We start from the raw sequence: 18946 nt of genomic DNA, 5'->3' as shown, positions 1-18946 counted from the left end.
CGTTTTCAGAAATATGGTTTGGCTATAATTATGGGCAGATCAGGAGACCTCAATCATTCTGGAAAAGGGATACTAGTTGGGCCACATGTTGGGGGGAAACTTCAGCGATGGTCTGCTTAATTTGCAGATTCCACAAGGGGCAGTGTAAAGTTGTAATTTTATGCAACTCTGAGGGAAAACCTGAGGGTGAGAACATAGCCCATGATAATGATGTGCATTAGTTAGAGGTACAAGGCTAAATGGGCAATTAGTTAAAAGCATTTAATCAACTTATCAACTTCAACAAAATTATCATTAACTTATAATTAACAAAACTGTACAGATAGATTTTGACTGTTTTTTACTCTTAAAAACTACATTAGTTCATGCCAATTCCAATATAACATTATTGTAAAGTGCTACCATTACATTATTGGCATTTGGCAGACGCTCTTATCCAGAGCGACGTACAACAAAGTGCATACCCATAACCAAGGATAAGTTCGCTGAAAGACCCTAGAGGGAAGTAAAATTTCAACTGCTACCTGTACAACAAAGATAAGGACGAGGGCCCTTTTTTTTTTCTTTTTTTTTTTGAGAACAAACAAACAAACAAACAGAGCAAAAGTGACCAAAGTTAACTATCCAAACACTGCTTACCTAGCCAACTAAAAATACCGATACACAAAGCAAGTCACAGAGACAACAATTAAGGTTCACAGGGAGGTAGGGAGGGATGGGGAGAGGTGCTGCTTGAAGAGGTTTGTCTTCAGCTTGCGCTTGAAGGTGGGGAGAGATTCTACAGTTCTGACCTCAACGGGGAGTTCGTTCCACCACCGTGGAGCCAGAACAGACAGTAGTCGTGAGCGTGAGGTGGAGGTTCGGAGAGGGGGAGGTGCCAAGCGGCCTGTGGAGGCTGAACGAAGAGGTCTGGCAGGGGTGTAAGGTCTGATGATTTTGTGTAGATAAGCTGGGGAAGACCCTTTAACTGCTTGGAAGGCTAGCACCAATGTTTTGAATTTGATGCGAGCCATGACAGGCAGCCAGTGGAGGGAAGTAAGCAGGGGGGTGACGTGTGAGTATTTGGGAAGGTTGAAGACCAGACGAGCTGCTGCATTCTGGATGAGTTGGAGGGGTCTGATGGCAGACGCTGGGAGGCCAGCCAAGAGGGAATTGCAGTAGTCCAGGCGGGACAGAACCATCGCTTGGACCAGGAGCTGGGTCGAGTAGGGGGTGAGAAAGGGGCGGATTCTCCGTATGTTGTATAGGAAGAACCTGCATGACCGGGTCACCGCCACAATGTTCTCGTAGAGGGACAGTCTGCTGTCCATCACCACGTTGAGGTTCCTTGCACTGGGTGACGGCGTGAGTGTGGTATCCCCGAGGGAAATGGAGAGATCCAGATGGGGAGAGCTACCACATACAGTTATACCATGTGCTCTGTGCTGCTTGATGTAATGTGTCCTGCTTTTGACATTGCGGTGATGTACAGTAATATCTTCATGTCTTTGTATGCAAACCTGTTACTCACATGCTCCATTCCAAATTCTTAAAACAAAAATGAATTCAGAAAAAGGTTTTAATTAATCCACACAACTTACAAAGGTTGCCTGTTGTCAGGACCATCAAAAGAAGACTATATAGTCAACCTGTAGCATTTTCTGTAAGAATTCTGATGTGCTTGGTTTTCTTGGTCTAAAAAAGAGGCACGTTTCTCAGGCTGTTGTGGAGCTGACAGTATTTCAGAAAGACAAAAAAACATTAAACTGAATAACAGCAGACTGGACAAAAACCTGATGTGTAAATATTTATACAGATTAAAAGTATAAAGATACTGTTATGTTTTTCTAACCATGTAGAAATAAATACAGTTACTAATTGGGGCCATGGTAAAATATTTTGGTGTTTTTCTGAAAATCACAAGACAGTGGTGGTGTCCAATCCAGAGAGTTGGGGTTGTCTCCCAGTGGAGAGCACACACCTGGGTTGTGTTAAATCAGCCCAGGTCCTCACAGCTGTGCCGCTCTCCACAGCACGGAGCTGAGAGTGAGCCTTTGGGAGAGTTTTTACATTACATTATTGGCATTTAGCAGATGCGACGTACAGTTGATTACACTAAGCAGGAGATAATCCTCCCCTGGAGCAATGCAGGGTTAAGGGCCTTGCTCAAGGGCCCAATGGCTGTGCGGATATTATTGTGGCTACACCGGAACCACCAACCTTGCCTGTCCTTAACCACTACGCTACAGGCCGCCCCCTGTAGTTTACTCACATACTATTGGGTACATAAATTAAGTGCACTGGATGAGAAAGTCATTAAGTAGGCAAAAAGCTTCTCTAAATGTTATGTAGATTATATATGTATTTCCAGGGTTCCAATGAATGTTGTTGAACCTGAAACTACGGTGTCCTCAAAATATGAAGTGTCTATTTGTAAGAACTAAGTGTAAAAGGCCCTACCTCTTCCTCTATGATCTTTACAGTGCACTCAATTTACATATGCAATAGTAGGCAGGTAGGCTGATTCAGACATGGCCAATGTAGGTGCTGGGTAGCTGAAAAGTTGCTCAGCTGAGAAGATTGCCCAGAACCTGTGAGGGGGAAGGGTGAAGTTTTATTTGTTTTCATGTCTATGTGAGTGTGGAATGGACTCTTAGGTGACAAATTGTGGTGAAAACCCTGAACTGCCACATCCCCCTCACTGGAGTGTAGCACTGTGTGAGACAATAATTATCTCAGGATTTCAAAATACCAAAGTTGCTACTTCCAAGGTAACATCCCAAAAATACTTTATCATGGCTTTAACAATGCAATGTAACACAACATTTCACTGTGATCAAGTTGTTTTTTTTAAAAGTATAACATCTTCAAGAATAAAGCCCTTTATAAAAGCCAAACAAGTAAATGACACATTTCAAGACAAGTCCTTTTAATTGTGTGAATGTGTGACTATCTATAACCTGACATGAAATTCTTTTGCAGTCATATTGGCATGATATAGTTGTAGACATTGTTAAACTGGCAACCTTCATTTGACGGTAGACCTACCTACTGTTTCAATATAAACACATGATACTAACACACACTGTGCTGTTATTTTCACCACATACTGTAGCTACATCATTGGGAAGTGCGGAGGTTGATGTGCCAGTCCAATCCAAGCCAGTCTCTTTAACAGCTGGTTTACGATTGGTTGCTAGCTGTTGGACAGTTTAGGAGGTCTCCACCGTCTGCTCTGCTGCTTGCACTGCTTCCTGGACATAGACGATGAACTGCGAGGCGTCCTCACCCTGAGTGTACACTGTGACCGTCTCTATGCCCTCCACGTCGTCAGAAGATACGACGAGGTGGTGCTCTTCCCCCAGCCCCACAGAGGCCTGCTGGAAGGCGTCTTGGATCATCACTGTGTGGTTGGCCTGCTGCTCCTCTTCTGCCACCTGTAAGCAGCACAGGTAAGCATGGGTTACATGATTGTTTCATTGGGAACACAACAACAACAACATAATAGCAATCATGTGCTAAAAGGCTAGAGTTTTCCAGTTCAATAAATGACCAAGTTATACAAGAGTACAAAATCTCACCTGTTCCACTACAGTCACTGTGCCGGGAGCCATGGCAACCACAGAAGCGACAGTGGCGTCATGGTTCTCTGATCCGAGTTCAATGATCTGCTGGAGAATATTGACCGCTGTGGGATCCAGTCTTTCCCCTGAGGTGGTGGACACCACACCTGAACAAATCCCAGGTAGAAGAGACGGAAAAGGATCAGGCATTACACAAACCTATGTCCAAAAAAACAGACTTTGAAAACTGGGATAACCACAGTAAAGTTTCTGCATCTCGCACCATTTTCTGTGTTGTATCGCAGGTCCTGGAGGGCAGATACAGTAGCCTCAGTGCCCTGCAGGTTCTTGGTTTCTGTGATGTGGAGGTACTGGGTGGAGGGCTCCTCTAGTGACTCCACCACCTGGAAGAGAACAGACATGAAAAAAAGACAGCCAAGTGCTTTTGTTATTGTACCCTAAGATGTATGTATTTTAAAGTATTATATGTAATATATACCCTAATTGGGATATTGGTTTTGTGCCAACAGTGTTTTAAGAAATATCCCAAAAAAGACTTCCGCAAAGGATGCACTAGTGCATCCTCACTGAAGTCTTCTCCAGGAGCTTCCTCGCTCCTCCAAGGAGCATTTAACGGATTGGAATCTCCTTAAATATGGCAGACCTCCATCAATTTGTGGGTTACGCAAGGGCCGAGGAGACATGGATGGATAAAATAAGTGATTAGAATGAACCCATGGTTCAAGGATGTCTGAGAAAAAACACTTTAAAAATAATGGTGACCCTAATTATAAGAAAATCATTAAACAAGGACCATGTGAGGCAGTTCTTATACCTCCCACTGGTTCATCCCGATTCCATCATTTTCAACCAGTTTGAGGCCATGCTTGTTCTTGAGGTGTCGGTTCATCTCCCACTTGGTGCCATACACATTGACACACACCGGACATTTTACACCACCTGAAACAGACAGTTTTTCTCATTTCTGTCCTACTCCAGCTCTTAAGTCAATCAAACAAATGTGTTATACTAACACGGTCTGCATACAGACAAGTGTTCTTTGTGCTAATAACTGATAGCTTGAAAGTTACAACCAGATTGTGGGCATCCTAGAACAAACACATCCTAGAATTCACTTTGGTGCGAATGCCTCCATGGTGTAAACATTTTAACAGCTGGACTGAGCAGATTAAAATAATAAAAAGGTTCAGCAAGGTAATTTGTTATCTCAGAAATCAATGGTGTTCCAATACCAAGACAGGCATAAACCAGGCCCTTTGGTACCAGAATCAAGATCCATGAAGACTGAGACTAAGGAATATTTGGGCGTTGAGATGGTTTTAGACCCACCTTGCTGCTGGATGGCCTCTGCAGCGGGGATCCCAGGCCCCGTGTTACAGTACTGTTCATTGGGGTGTTTCTTGTTGTAGTGCCTCTTCAGAGTGCAGGACATGTTGCAGGAGTACAGGCAGTGTCCACACCGGAAAGGCTTAAAGAAGACCATCACATCGTTACCTTGCGTCACCATTTTCTACATACTTACACAGCTCTTCAGTGTGATGTGGCATACTGACCGAGATAATGTCAGCTATTTAACCTTTTCCCTTCAAGATATTTCCCTTCAGCTTTTGTTGTTGTTTTTGTTGGACATAGCAGGATATTACCAGCAGGCAAAAAAGGCAAGTTTGTACAAGGATCCTCATTTTTAAGCCAGGCCACAGGGATTTAGTTTGCTAGGATGATTCATTTAAAAAAAGAAGATCAATGACCACTTCTACTCAATCTACCTTGAAGGAGGCATGTTGTTCCATGTGACGCACTAGCTGGGGTTTCTGTGCAGCTGTGTAATCACACTTAGTGCATTTAAACTGCCGGCCTGAAAGACAGAAACAAAGCCACAGTTATGAGCAGCTCAACAAAGCTGATAAATGCCATTCTCTTATTATGCATTTCTCCTTCTGCAGGTGTAATGGAAAAATGAACACACGCATGTATAAAAGACATGCATGTGAAATATTGTCAAGCATACAACCATTATGAGCTCAAATTCAATCTCTCAAGCTCCAACTATGAGAATAGGCTAAATTTAACAATCCCATACTACATCCAAAATTTTTACAACAAAATTTATTTTAAAATGATAATAATGATAAAAGAAATTAGAATCATCCTAACAGTAAGTAAAGAGACTGACCATCGGCCGTGTGTATCAGCTTGTGGCTCTTCAGACTACACTTGGACTTCAACTTCTTCCCACAGAGATCACAGAGGTGGGTCTTTTCTGTGTTGTGCCGGTTCATGTGGACCCTTAGGTTGCTCTTACTGCGAGTAGCGTAGTCACACTGTGAACACTTGTAGGGCTTCAGTCCTGATACCACAGATCGAAAAGTTAATAAATTAACAATGAAAACCTGTAGGAGATGTATACCAATGTATAACTATGTAATGCTTGAATTAATATTCAAAACATCATGACAGATAACTCCACAAAAAATGACATTGTGGTTTTATGAGTACAAGATCAGTGTTCAGGGCAGATAGCCCTGAACACTACCGATACAATGGCACCTCGGCTTGGTCTGCTCAGAGGTGCTGCCTGCGATGCCCCACTGATGCCTACCCTCATGAGCCCATTCATGCTGCTGTAGTTCTGTGCTATTCCTCATGAGCCCATTCATGCTGCTGTAGTTCTGTGCTATTCCTCATGAGCCCATTCATGCTGCTGTAGTTCTGTGCTATTCCTCATGAGCCCAGTCATGCTGCTGTAGTTCTGTGCTATTCCTCATGAGCCCAGTCATGCTGCTGTAGTTCTGTGCTATTCCTCATGAGCCCAGTCATGCTGCTGTAGTTCTGTGCTATTCCTCATGAGCCCAGTCATGCTGCTGTAGTTCTGTGCTATTCCTCATGAGCCCAGTCATGCTGCTGTAGTTCTGTGCTATTCCTCATGAGCCCAGTCATGCTGCTGTAGTTCTGTGCTATTCCTCATGAGCCCAGTCATGCTGCTGTAGTTCTGTGCTATTCCGCATGAGCCCAGTCATGCTGCTGTAGTTCTGTGCTATTCCTCATGAGCCCAGTCATGCTGCTGTAGTTCTGTGCTATTCCTCATGAACGATGCCCCATTGATGCCTACCCTCATGAGCCCAAACATGCTGCTGTAGTTCTGTGCTATTCCTCATGAGCCTAGTCATGCTGCTGTAGTTCTGTGCTATTCCTCATGAGCCCAAACATGCTGCTGTAGTTCTGTGCTATTCCTCATGAACGATGCCCCATTGATGCCTACCCTCATGAGCCCAAACATGCTGCTGTAGTTCTGTGCTATTCCTCATGAACGATGTCCCATTGATGCCTACCCTCATGAGCCCAAACATGCTGCTGTAGTTCTGTGCTATTCCTCATGAAGTAGCTGTCACAGTAAGGGCACTTTGACGCTCGCTTGCCTATCAGCCCCTGCAGCTGCACCGGCTTCCCCAGGACCTCTGAGAAGGCATCCATGGACACGTCTGCAGTAGAGAGGGGATTGCCACATGGATCAGTTAAATGTGAGCCTTACAGTATATCTTGAAATTAATATCCTTGGTCCGCATATATGCTTCTTCATGGCAATACTAAAATATGTTTTCTCTATTATAAGGTGTATTTCTTCACTAGGAGGCACGCTGCTGACTCATATAGGCTTCAAGTCTTTATGCTAAGCTAACACGTTATGCCAACATGGAAACCGAGCCAGTGAATGCACAAAAAATAAAATGAAATCGAACATCTCGTCTAAGTTTGAGTAAGTCAGGAAAAAATGTATATAAACATTCTATAAACGTCTTCCCCTGTTTCTCACCTGGATGGAAAGCTTTGATATGGAATTTTATGAGTTTGTCCTCAGTGAATGACTCTCCACATGCAGGGCACTCATAGGTTCTCTTGTCCTGGAAAACGCAGGCATTTGAACACACATTACATGACATTATATTTAGCAGACACTTTTATTCAAAGTGATGTACAGAACACATGCATGCAGACACCCACAAGCACGAGAAAGACCATGCTGAAAAAGAAAAAGGATACATTGCCATGCATTTGCCCCCTTCCCGATTTCCTCTATTACTGCATATTTGTCACACTGAATGGTTTCAGATCTTTAGACAAAATGCCATTATTAGAAGCTGGTGTTCGATAATTTATTCATTCAATAAATTAAATCATAATAAAAAAAGGGTTTTGTATTCACTCAGGTTCCCTTTGTCAAATATGGTTCCCTTTGTCTAATATTACAATTCTCTAAAGATCTGAAACCATTCAATCCGACAAATATGCAATAATAGAGAAAATCAGGAAGAGGGAAAATACCTCTTCATGGCATTGTATGCCTTGATAAAAATCTTCCAACATCTTGAGATTTAAAGTTCATTGTAGCCGTGGGGATGGCCAATAATTAGTTGTCAGTATTAGTGACATTGTCAGAAGAAAATAAGAAGTAAAAACAGGCCACTAAGCCCTAGGTGGTTGACATTTTGATGAACATACATTAATGAGGATTTTCATTTCATGGCCCCATGCCTGTACTAAAAATAGAAATAGAAATATGGCAGTGCTTTGCCAATCTTTCATAATACATGGTATATAGTTGAGAGATGGTGCCTGTGTAGAGGAGGGCTGATGCCTATGTCATGGGACTCACCATTTCAGAGTGGGTCTTGAGGTGGATCTTCAGCTGGTACTTGTCCCGGGTGCAGTACTCACATCCCTGGCTGGGACACTTGAGCAGGATGTCGCTGTGCTTCTGGATCACGTGCCTCTTCAGGCAGTTCTTGGTGATGGAGGAATAGCTGCACTTGGAGCAGTAGTGTAGGTGCTCTCTTGTATGCGTGCGCACATGCATGTCGTAGTGCACCCGATACCAGAACAGTTTACCTGCCGAGGGTAAAACAGAGTGGGGACTTCAGCTTTGCTTTTTTCTCTTGCATACAAGTATCTGCAAAGTAAACTCAGACAGACTGGTTATGGACTTGTCTGTGCATTATAGAAGCTAGATCACAATGACACACAATGGTAAATGTGTGCCGCATTTGTAACAACTCACCATCAGGTGCTTCTATCAGGCCTCACATAAACCTATTATCTATTATCAAACCTTATCACTACTCCTGCTGGACCAATTCTTGTCTCATACTCTGTTCATCTTGTAGTCCCCACCCTAGAGTCCCTGCTCTCCATCACAGCTCTTCTCTACTCTCACTCCCTGGTGAATGAGCTACAGACAGGACAGCCAGGTCACCATCTTCTACCGAAAACTGTAAACACGCCTGTTTACACTGTATGTTACCTGAACTAACACAGAATTCACAATATGGCAAAATACATTTACATTTACATTTTAGTCATTTGGCAGACGCTTTTAATCCAAAGCGACTTACAAGTGAATAGGTTCTACCATAAGTCAAATAAATGTATTACCGCAGTATTCACACTCTAGATCTCCGTAGACTTTTCTTATCCTTTCAAAGACTTCAAGGTTGAGCTGGCGTTTCTGCATGCGGTCTATGATCTGCCTGAATGCTGTCCTTTCCTCTGAGGGAGCTAAGGCCGTGCCCCTATCTTCTCCAGAAACGCCACTCAGCTGCGGTGCGGCTGTCACTTCCATGCTCTTGTTCAGGTGGGAGGCAAATGAGGAGCTGGAGTCCTTCTCATCCCCCAGGAGCTGATTGCAAGACGATTCCTCTGGGTTTGTCAGGGGACTCTTCTCCAGAGGCACCTCCGGAGGGACTTGAATGGGCTGCAAGTCCATGACAGGGTCATTCTCAGTCTTATGGTCTCCTCCATCCTGCCTCTCATGGCTGACTGCAGGGATTTGGTCCTGGATCAGACCTTCCTCAGTCACAGGGGCCTCACTGGCTGGAGGGACGCACACTTCCTGAGGGAGCCCTTTAATCGTTTCATTGAAGGTTGTGTCCTGTACCAGCAGCTGTGCCTCCACAGCTAAGCTGCTGCAGCCCTGGTCAAGAGCCACTTCCCCGGATGAGTCCACGTTATCCATGCGCTCCACCTTCATATTGAGGAGGGACAGCTCCTTTGTCATCTGCAGCTCCTCCTGCTTCAGTGCGTCCCGCTGGATGTCCCCGCCCGGCTCCAGCAGGCAGAAACTGTGGTTGATAGAGTCCGAAAATGCAGCCACCTCCTCAACCTCTGGATGGGCCTGTCGCAGGTGCGCCCTCAGCCGGATAGAGCTGACCACTTCATGCAGGCAGAAGGCGCAGACGTACACGAAGGGGTGCTTGCGCATGTGCACCTGCAGACCCTGGAACTTTGTGGAGCCGTGATCGCAGAGCTCGCAGCCGAACGGCCTCTCGGTGCCGTGAACCATCATGTGACGGTCGCGTTCCAGCTGATTCTTGAACTTGCGCTCACAGACGGGGCAGTCGAAGAGCAGCTGCCTTTTGCCCTCCCGAGTCAGGAGGTTGAGCTCTTCGTAGGAGACCATGATGTTCCTGTCATCCATGTCGTGGCTTTCGCGCATGTGCTTCAGCAGGGTCTTGATGTCAGAGTACTTCTTCTTGCAGAAGCGGCAGTGCTGCTTGATCTTCTTGTGCACTCGCTCCACGTGCACCCTGAGGTGCCCTTTGCTCAGGCAGTTGAAGGAGCAGTGCTCACAGCAGAACTTCTCCCCCGTGTGCTTGCGCATGTGGACTCTCAAGTTGGCCTTAATTGCACTGGCATATTCACACTGGGGGCAACTGTAGGGCTTCTCATTGGTGTGGATCCTCAGGTGGGCCTGCAGTGAGTGCTTGAACTTGAAGACTTTGTTGCAGTACTCGCAGGTGAAGATTTTCAGCTGCGTCTGGCCCAACCTGTTTTGATGGAGAAGGGGAGAAATGTTCCTTGCTGTATATTCTGGTTACTTCCTGTCAGCAGAGGATGACTCAGCTCTTCTTCAGAGTTTGTCGCACAAAGAGTAGCACAGTTGGAACAATTTGCTTACTGCTCACAGCTAAGGTCATTCCAGTGGAAAAAAAACATATCCACAATTGCAAGATTTATCATCTGATTAGGACGTTGTGTAGAAAAGAATAATAAGTGAGCAAAAAAGGAAAAACTCAACAAAAACAACAGAAGTCTTTACTATGCATATTTTTTTTAGTGTCCTAATAAAATCATATTTTTTGCAATCATAGACATGACTTATCCACTGGATGACTGTAAGTAGTACGTTTTTCTTAGATTTCTACATGTTTTGAATCCTCTTAAAACTAAAGCTACTACATGAACAAAATGGCTAACAATAATAATGGAAAAATGAGAGTGAATAGTCTCAGAATTTTTCACTATTTGACACAAAATTGAAGAAAATATGTTTGGCCGCTATTTACGTTTGGAAACAAACCCTATGGAATGCATTAATAACCAATGTAAAATTGTAAAATGTAATTCTGAAGTATGAGACATACTACTCTACAAAAATACCTGAATGACTTGAGTGGCACTTCATAAGCAGCTTGTTGAATGGCATATTCCTGGTAGCCCCTTTTGACCCCCGTTGCCTGGTCACTGGGGGAAGGTTCTGTCGAGGGAGCAGTGTCTGCAGGAAAGGCCTCAATAGGAACAATCCTTGTGGCACCTGAGAGAACATTTGGACAAAAATATATTCCATATCTCTACTTAAGGCCATAATTAGTAGAGCATCTAAAGCATTATTCAATCTATGTTGTAGAAACAAAGTAACATCCACTAGCACGAATGTGGGTCCAATCAAGAAAATAGTTTTTGATGTTCTGCTTATCTTCACTTTCACTGAGATGAAGGCCTGAACAAAGTACTAAACTTCTTCCACAGGGCATCACAACAAATGTCTATTGCCAAATGGGGAATATGGGGGAAACTATACCCTCACTTCAAGCAATGACAGTGGAAAAACAGCAAAACTAAGGAATAGCATAAAGTTGAAATTAAATTAAGAAGCAACAGTAGGTATAACAAAAGCAAAAGTAATAACAATTGAAGTAGGACAGAAGTTGAATTGTCCCGCATCACTTAGTGCTACTGTCTAGGAAGATATTTAATGAGCTAACTAGCAAGTTCATTAAATATCTTTGCAAAACAGCCTTCAGGTTCTTTCTTTTGGACTGTGTGGTCACTAAAAACAGAAAGGTTTTTAATTTCAAGACAGTAACCCCATACCCAGAATGACCTCATACCCATCTCTCTTACCTGGAATGGCCTCATGGGCTGTCAGTACGACGCTGATTATGGGTTTTTTAGTGCTGTCTCCTTGATCCACGTCTTTAATGCTAGATAGTTTTTCAGAGCGCAGACCACGCGTCTTTGCGTTCTTTGAATGCCTCTCCCTGTCCTTCTCCCTGCCATGTGTTGCCAGGTTACCATCACTGCCATCATCTCCAGCACACAGAAATGAAATAAGAGCAATTAGATGACCACCTTTAAGATTCATCATACTCATGAGGCTCAACTCACTCTTCAATGTCAAAGAGACCAGAGATCACATAACTCATAAAGTAGACAGTACACCCCATAATACCATTATCTTCCTCTTCGTCACCCTCTTCTCTGAGTCCGATGAAGCAGATGTGCTTCATAATCTGGCGCCTATTGCAGAACTTGCGTTTGCATTTCTTGCAGTCCAGTGCATCACTGCTGTCATCCTGTTGCTCCTCTGTGGCCTGTGCCTGGACCTCAGGCCTGTGACTGGGCTTTGCATTGGGGAGGGTGCCCAGCAGAGTATCCTCTGTGTGGACCTTTTTGGTGGAGCCCTTAGGCCTGCCCCGTTTCCTCTTGACTGTACAGTCTATTAAAATAAAGTTACCAAGTGGAATTTTATTATGTACTATGTATTCACTATTGGCAGACAATCATATACTTACAGGGTTAATAATTCACTTACTGTATACTTACGTGATACAGTAAGTGCATATCATAGGGGCAAAATAAACAACAAAAAAATACAGTACTGTTGGAATCAGAGTAAATAAATATCAAGCTAACAAACAGATCAACCTTTGAGAAAAATGTAATAAATACATAAGAAGCCATTGATTAATGTGATGATTCTCAGGGAAAGTGATTCTGATCTTTAACTAATCAGTTTTAACATCTTTAACTATAAAGTTTTCTGTGCAACTACCCTCCCCCGCAGAAAACAGAATCATACAAACACATTTACACTATATGCTTCAGAATATTTAATTGCAAGTAAAGTCCCTGATAGAAATAAATATATATAAACTTTTGATGTTTGACTGGAGCTCTCCTTCACATCAGTATAGGGCATGTTCTGTAGCTGCTCATGGTACCCCTCATTGGGAACAAACCTCAGGATTACAAATACAGTTCCACTGGTCCATCTAAATGGAAGCAACTTCCTCACCTCCACTGTTCTCTGGTTGGACCGTGGTTGATAAAGGTCTGAGTGGAACTATGATGTTGTCAGGCGTGACACCCTCAACGGTGTGTGTCTCAGAGACATGAGTGAGCAGCCTTTCTTGACTGGGAGAGAACCGGTTGCAGATTTTGCACATAAATATTGAAGCGCCATCTGTGGAACAGAGCAAAGTATTCTACGATGACAACTTTTCAAGTGTACTCAGAACACAGTGTGAGTATAGAGGTGCGGGGATTATAAAATATTGTAGTCGTTTTTTAGTTTTAATATTCAAGTCATTGCATACTATATCGATAATACGAAGCTGCGTTAATCTGTTAACGAGCTAATTGACTCGGAGACTTGACGGAAGGATAAAATGACAACTGAGGCAAATATGTTCACAGCTAACTAACGTTAATGTAGTTTGCAACGCATCTTGTTGGGCGCAGTCAACTACACATCCCAAACGATAGTACACCGAGTGAGCTAGCTAGCAAAACACTTACGTTTTTCAAAATCAGTTTCGTGACGAAAACTCAACGGATGCGCATGAAATACACGAATTTAATCATCGCAACAAACGCGTCGCTAAGGTATTTGCTACGAACCAGCTCAACTATAGAAAATGATAGCCATTAAAATAAAAACTACAGACAATAGATCAGTATATATTTTATTTTTTACAAATGCAATGTCGCATATCTTCTCGGTGCAGTGTACGAACTAAGTATACCTACTACTTTTACCTTCTTCGCTCAACATCTAGCCAGCTATCCAACTAGCAGACTAGCTATCTGCAACGGCGAAACTAATACATTAAAGTTTTAGATGGTGCCTACCTGCATGCGAAGTATCCATGCTTCTTGGAATGAAAGAAAAATACTAAAACTGGATCATTACATTTAAACTATATATTTATATTTAATTACAGAAATAAATTATTTTATTCATATTGTTTTTAAGAGGCTTTCTGTCGAATCTGCGATACCAAACATGGCGGATGATGTCTCCTGACTTGGTTCTGTGGCGGATGCACAGGAACCGCCCACGTTATTTTTACATGGCGCCCTCTCTTGGAGGGATGTATACGGATTACAAAAATGAAGGTAACCCATGAGCAGTGGTCTCAAACTCAGTTCAGTTGCTGAATATGGGCTGTAGGTTTGCACGTAATGCATATAAAGTGAAATCTGTTATTTGTGTTGTCTAAATAACAGTTGCTTGTAGCATGCGGTTTAACCACTGAATGCATATGGATGAATGGCAAATGGTTGGCATTTATATAGCGCCTTTATCCAAAGCGCTGTACAATTGATGCTTCTCATTCACCCATTCATACACACTCAGGGACACTTCAACACACCCAGGATGGGATCGAACCGGCAACCCTCCGACTGCTCTTACCACTGCTCTTCAATGACAAATTGCAATCAATGAAGGCAGCATTCATTGGTTGGAATACAAACCAGCATACATATGGCCCTCTGTGGCAATGAACAACATATTCCTTTGCCAACCCTATTGGAAAAGAAGAAGAAGAAGAAAACTACACCCAGAGAGGCAGGCTTCAATTAAAGTGGCCTAGTCATTCAGCTGGGGCTGGTGTGCCTTATGAACAGAAGCAAGAATAGGCATCATGTGAATTGGAGGACTCACCTTGGCAGATCAACAAGCTCGGTTGAGTTTGGGTTGGGGAAAATATAATTGAAAAAGAAAGAAAGCCAGATGTCCCTTGCTTTATTTGACTAAGAGGCTAAGTTTAGACAGAAAATAGTTTTTCCAACAAATTCAATTAAATTATTTTCAAGAAAGAGATGTCATATTGCACTTAGTTGCACAGTGAGGCAAGTCTTGATGGTGACATCTTTAATTATCGTGTCTTGCATGTTTGAAAAACTTACTATGAACGCAATCCATAAAACAGTGACGTGTCCATATACAGTGCCCTCCATAATGTTTGGAACAAAGACACATCATTTCTTTATTTGCCTCTGTTATCCACTATTTGAGATTTGTAATAAAATAAATCACGTGGTGAAAGTGCACATTGTCAGATTTTAATGAAGGGCTTGTTTATACATTTTGGGTCAACCATGTAGAAATTACAGCAGTGTTTATACATAGTCCCCCCATTTCAGGGCACAATAATGTTTGGGACACAGCAATGTTATGTAAATAAAAGTAGTCATGTTTAGCATTTAGTAGCATATCCTTTGCACGCAATGACTGCTTGAAGTCTACGATTCATGGACATCACCAATTTCTAGGTGTCCTCTCGGTTGATGCTCTACCAGGCTTGTATTGCAGCCATCTTTAGTACATACTTAGTTCCCTCATTAGTTTCTCATCAGCATATGAAAGGCATGCTCAATTGGGTTCAGATCGGGTGATTCACTTGGCCTTTCAATAATTTACCATTTTTTAGCTTTGAAAATACTAATTTGTTGCTTTTGCCTGCCAATGAGTTTTGAGGCATTCACTTGTGCAGACAGGATGTCTACACACTTCACAATTCACTTTGCTACTACCATACTTAGCAGTTATATCATCAATGAAGATAAATGAGCCAGTACCTTCGGCAGCCATATATGCCCAGTCCATAACACCCCCATCCCATGGTATGCTTTGGATCTTGGGAAGTTCCTTCTCTCCTCCATACTTTGCTCTTGCCATCACAAGACCTTTTTCCAGAACTGTGGTTGCTCTTTTCAGTACTTCTTGGAAAACTGGAACCTGGCCATCCTGTTTTTGCGACTAACCAGTGGTTTGAATCTTGCAGTGAAGCCTCTGTAATTCTTTTCAAGAAGTCTTCTGTGGACAATAGTCATGGGAAATTCCACACCTGACTGCTGAAGGGTGTTTCTGATTCCCTTCTGAGGGATCTTTCTTTATTATGGAAAGAATTCTTCGGTCATCAGCTGGATCACATTTTGGGCCATGGGGTATTTTTCATTGCAACACCCAGCAAACTCTAAATGGCTCTACCGGGAAATCAAAATGGAGTATGAAGCTCAAGTTTTCAGGAATTTTATATTTCATAATCGTCTATCAACACATAGAAAAAGGGGTGCTGTGGAGCAACCTCTTCGAGTTGGCATGGAATGGCCCATAGGATATTTTATACATTCAGTTGCATAGGATGATTTCACATATTCTGTCATTGCACAATCTTTAAATACTGTAAATAGCCTATTACTCAAGACAAAATAAATGATATATAGGCCTATATCAATCTCCCACAGATGCTTAGGGAGTAAAAAAAATCGCTTGACAATCGTGCCTGCCATTACGAAGCAATCTGTAAAGACAAAAGCAAGCATAGCAGGTAAAAGAGATAAGAGGGTTCAAATGAGACAGTTAGGTCCATTTAAAAGAACCATCAACTTTTTCCATTTGTTTTGGTCTATAGACAGATAGCACTCACTCCTCTCCATAGAGCTAGAGGAAGCCTACAGCACTCACTCCTCTCCACAGAGCTAGAGGAAGCCTACAGCAGCAAACATCCGACTGAAAGCTCCACCATTTCCAAACAGCTTCCAGTCGGGGATGTTTACAGCAGCAGACAACCAGGAAGGGGCAGGTTGAGGCACTGCTGTACCCTTGAGGAAAAAGAATCTGAGCTTGAATTACTTAATTATTAACCAGATGTATAAATAGTGCAAGCACTACAAATCTTAGTTTATTTAATAGAAAGGACAAATCATTCATGTATTGAATGGAAATGGGACTGAGATCTCCTTTTCATGTGTACTTATAGGAGACTTCACAACTAAGTGATTTTGAAGACAGGATTAAATAAAATACAGATGGGTGTCTCGTGGCGCAGCCTGTAGAGCACTGACCGCATGCTCATTGCGAGCCGCGACATCGGCGGTTCAAATCCGACCGTCTGACATTTGTCGCATGTCTTCCCCTCTCTCTCGCTCCCATTCTTCCAGTCTCTCTATACTATATACTGTCCAATAAAGCTGAAAAAAGGCCTAAAAAATAAATAAAATACAGATCATGTAAAATAAAAAATACAAAAATCAGCCAGAGCAGTACCACAGCTAATCATAATCTGCATTAAAAAAATATTGTAGATGCAAAGAAAACATATTAGTTTTCAATGTTCTCGCTGAAAGGCTGAAAAAAATGTATATGCTTTGAATTTTTTAAAGGTGATTGTCCATAGAAAACCAGAAACCATAGAAAACCTGCTACTGATGTCCTAGTTCAGCTGGACTGCTCAAGCTCAAAGAAACGAACTATTCTTTACTTAGGCAGGGTATTTTGTCTGCTACCATTTCCTATAATCCTCACAATGCAAATTTGTTGTCAACAAATGGGCAGAACACATTTTGATTACAAAACAGTCAAATATGAAATCTGAAATAATCCGACTTCAAACATGTAGTCCTAGTTGACATTGAAACAATTAGAATCCAGACAGAGTCCTGAGTTTTTGAGCTTAAGTGTACTCTCTTAACACTGCACGTATACTGCAATTACAACAATTAAATGAAAAACCAGGAAAGGTTTCAGTCCCGTCAACAGCCACGAGAACCTTAGACATTTTAATTTTTAGAAAAGATTTAATTAAATTTAACAGCTTGAACTGTTAAATAAGATGGTATGTTAGCATTTCATTTAGTACCTGAGAGGTGTTGCTGCTGTTGCTTTTATTTCATGAGGTGTAAAATCCTGAATCACACTCATTGCTGAGGAAGACTGAAAAAAGCAAGGAGGATCATAAGGACATAAAATATGGTCTGTGCACCTGCACCATTCAGCCCAGACTTTAAGCAAGGTCTTTGCACAGGTACCAATTCCTTCTTGGCAGCATGTAACATTAGTCAAATCTACATTTCTTGGAATACTGTCATACAAGTTCTAAACAGTGTGTAGCTACTGGGACATTGGATCGTTATTCCGAAGTCTTCTTCTGTTCTGAGGGAAGCAGGAGGTAGTAAATGACTTCATGCTCTGTGCTCCAGAATGTCCCATAAAGGTTTAGATCTGGTGATCATGGAGGCCATCAAGGAATTTCAATTCATCACAGTATTCACTGAATTTGTGAAGCAGGGTGTATGGGAGCATCATTCTGCAGTACGGGGACACAATGAGGGTTATACCGTCCTGGTAGGTTTTCACTTCAACTCAAAGAAAGCACCCATCGTTCAACAGCTAGAAATCTTGTTGCACGGCCAATTAGGGTTGATGTGAAAAACTACAAGATGGTAGATCTCCTGAAACACAGTTGACCAGCCCTGCATTAGCCTAGGCAGAGGTGGGGAACTCAGACCAATTACCCTTTCCATTGCACAAGTGTCTGGAATTCATGCTCCTTACACCAGGTATTTACATTTACAAGCTTTGTGAACCTCACAAGTTTTTCTTCAGTCTAGGTCACTGAGGTGCGATTCAAATTCTTGGTAAATGTTGGTTGCAAAGACTAGTTTTGGGATTTAATAACAAGAAAGTTGTTATCTGCCCACCCTGCCAGTGCTCAGCTGTCCTGGTGGTGATTTCCGAATTTCACTTGGAAATGCCGATACAGTTCAATTGTGTTTGGTATATAATTTCTTGCCACGTTCAATAATTCAACAGTTTTGACGGATGCCCTGCAATTCAGGGACTGACGATTTGGCCTCAGGAACTCCCGTTACGTTGACTCGCGTTGCTTTCGAAACTCGAACATCAAAGTAAGCGAACTGATTTGTCAGACCTCGGTCATAGCTGACACACTCCAAATTGATATTCAACTTGTTACTACTCACCCGTATAGCTGCCCTTGTAAGTGTCATTTAGTTACTTCAAAAGTTCGTGCTTTTCAAGTGTTTTCGTTATTTTGTGTGACACTTTGCGGAGTAACTTTGCTTAAGTGACAGGCGGAATCCTTGCAGCGACCTCCATGTCCAAATTTTAATCCGGTTTTCTCAATGTAAACAAATTGAAGTCTAAGACGTGTATATCAATCGGACTATTTCAGCCCGTTTGAGATTACCCAACTCCGCCATTCCGTTTCCTTCCGTCCCTTTCGTCTTCGGTTTGACCT

At 42.5% G+C, this 18946-nt stretch overlaps 1 protein-coding gene across 3 annotated transcripts; it reads right to left on the bottom strand.

Annotated features, from left to right (window-relative positions):
* Window positions 1-1773: 1773 nt before the first annotated feature.
* LOC133110445 (zinc finger protein ZFAT-like) lies at window positions 1774-18931 on the bottom strand. 3 transcript variants are annotated; one of them, XM_061220571.1, is made up of 16 exons: window positions 18669-18931; window positions 12913-13080; window positions 12067-12333; window positions 11739-11924; window positions 10995-11148; window positions 8991-10381; window positions 8215-8447; window positions 7375-7462; window positions 6893-7042; window positions 5737-5910; window positions 5330-5418; window positions 4893-5031; window positions 4378-4502; window positions 3826-3946; window positions 3561-3709; window positions 1774-3416 (listed from the first exon to the last, which is right to left on the bottom strand). In XM_061220571.1, the coding sequence occupies exons 2-16, from the start codon at window positions 13061-13063 to the stop codon at window positions 3192-3194; spliced, it is 3642 nt and encodes a 1213-aa protein (XP_061076555.1). In that variant the 5' UTR covers window positions 13064-13080; window positions 18669-18931; the 3' UTR covers window positions 1774-3191. The 3 variants fall into 3 exon arrangements, with proteins under 3 accessions (XP_061076555.1, XP_061076545.1, XP_061076564.1); XM_061220561.1 differs by lacking the exon at window positions 18669-18931 and adding an exon at window positions 13749-14557; XM_061220580.1 differs by lacking the exon at window positions 18669-18931 and adding an exon at window positions 13749-14557 and having other exon boundaries at window positions 6980-7042.
* Between the last annotated feature and the right edge of the window lie 15 nt (window positions 18932-18946).

The sequence above is a fragment of the Conger conger genome, chromosome 1, assembly GCF_963514075.1.
Source record: "Conger conger chromosome 1, fConCon1.1, whole genome shotgun sequence".
Lineage (NCBI taxonomy): Eukaryota > Metazoa > Chordata > Actinopteri > Anguilliformes > Congridae > Conger > Conger conger.
The sequence above is the reverse complement of the archived record's forward strand: the minus strand, read 5'-3'. Positions and strand labels throughout refer to the sequence as shown.

Coding starts and splice junctions, on each gene's coding strand:
- LOC133110445 (XM_061220561.1), bottom strand. Junction 11,925..12,066: donor TGACGAAGAGGAAGATAATG/GTATTATGGGGT, acceptor TGTGTGCTGGAG/ATGATGGCAGTGATGGTAAC. Junction 11,149..11,738: donor AGCCCATGAGGCCATTCCAG/GTAAGAGAGATG, acceptor ATGTTCTCTCAG/GTGCCACAAGGATTGTTCCT.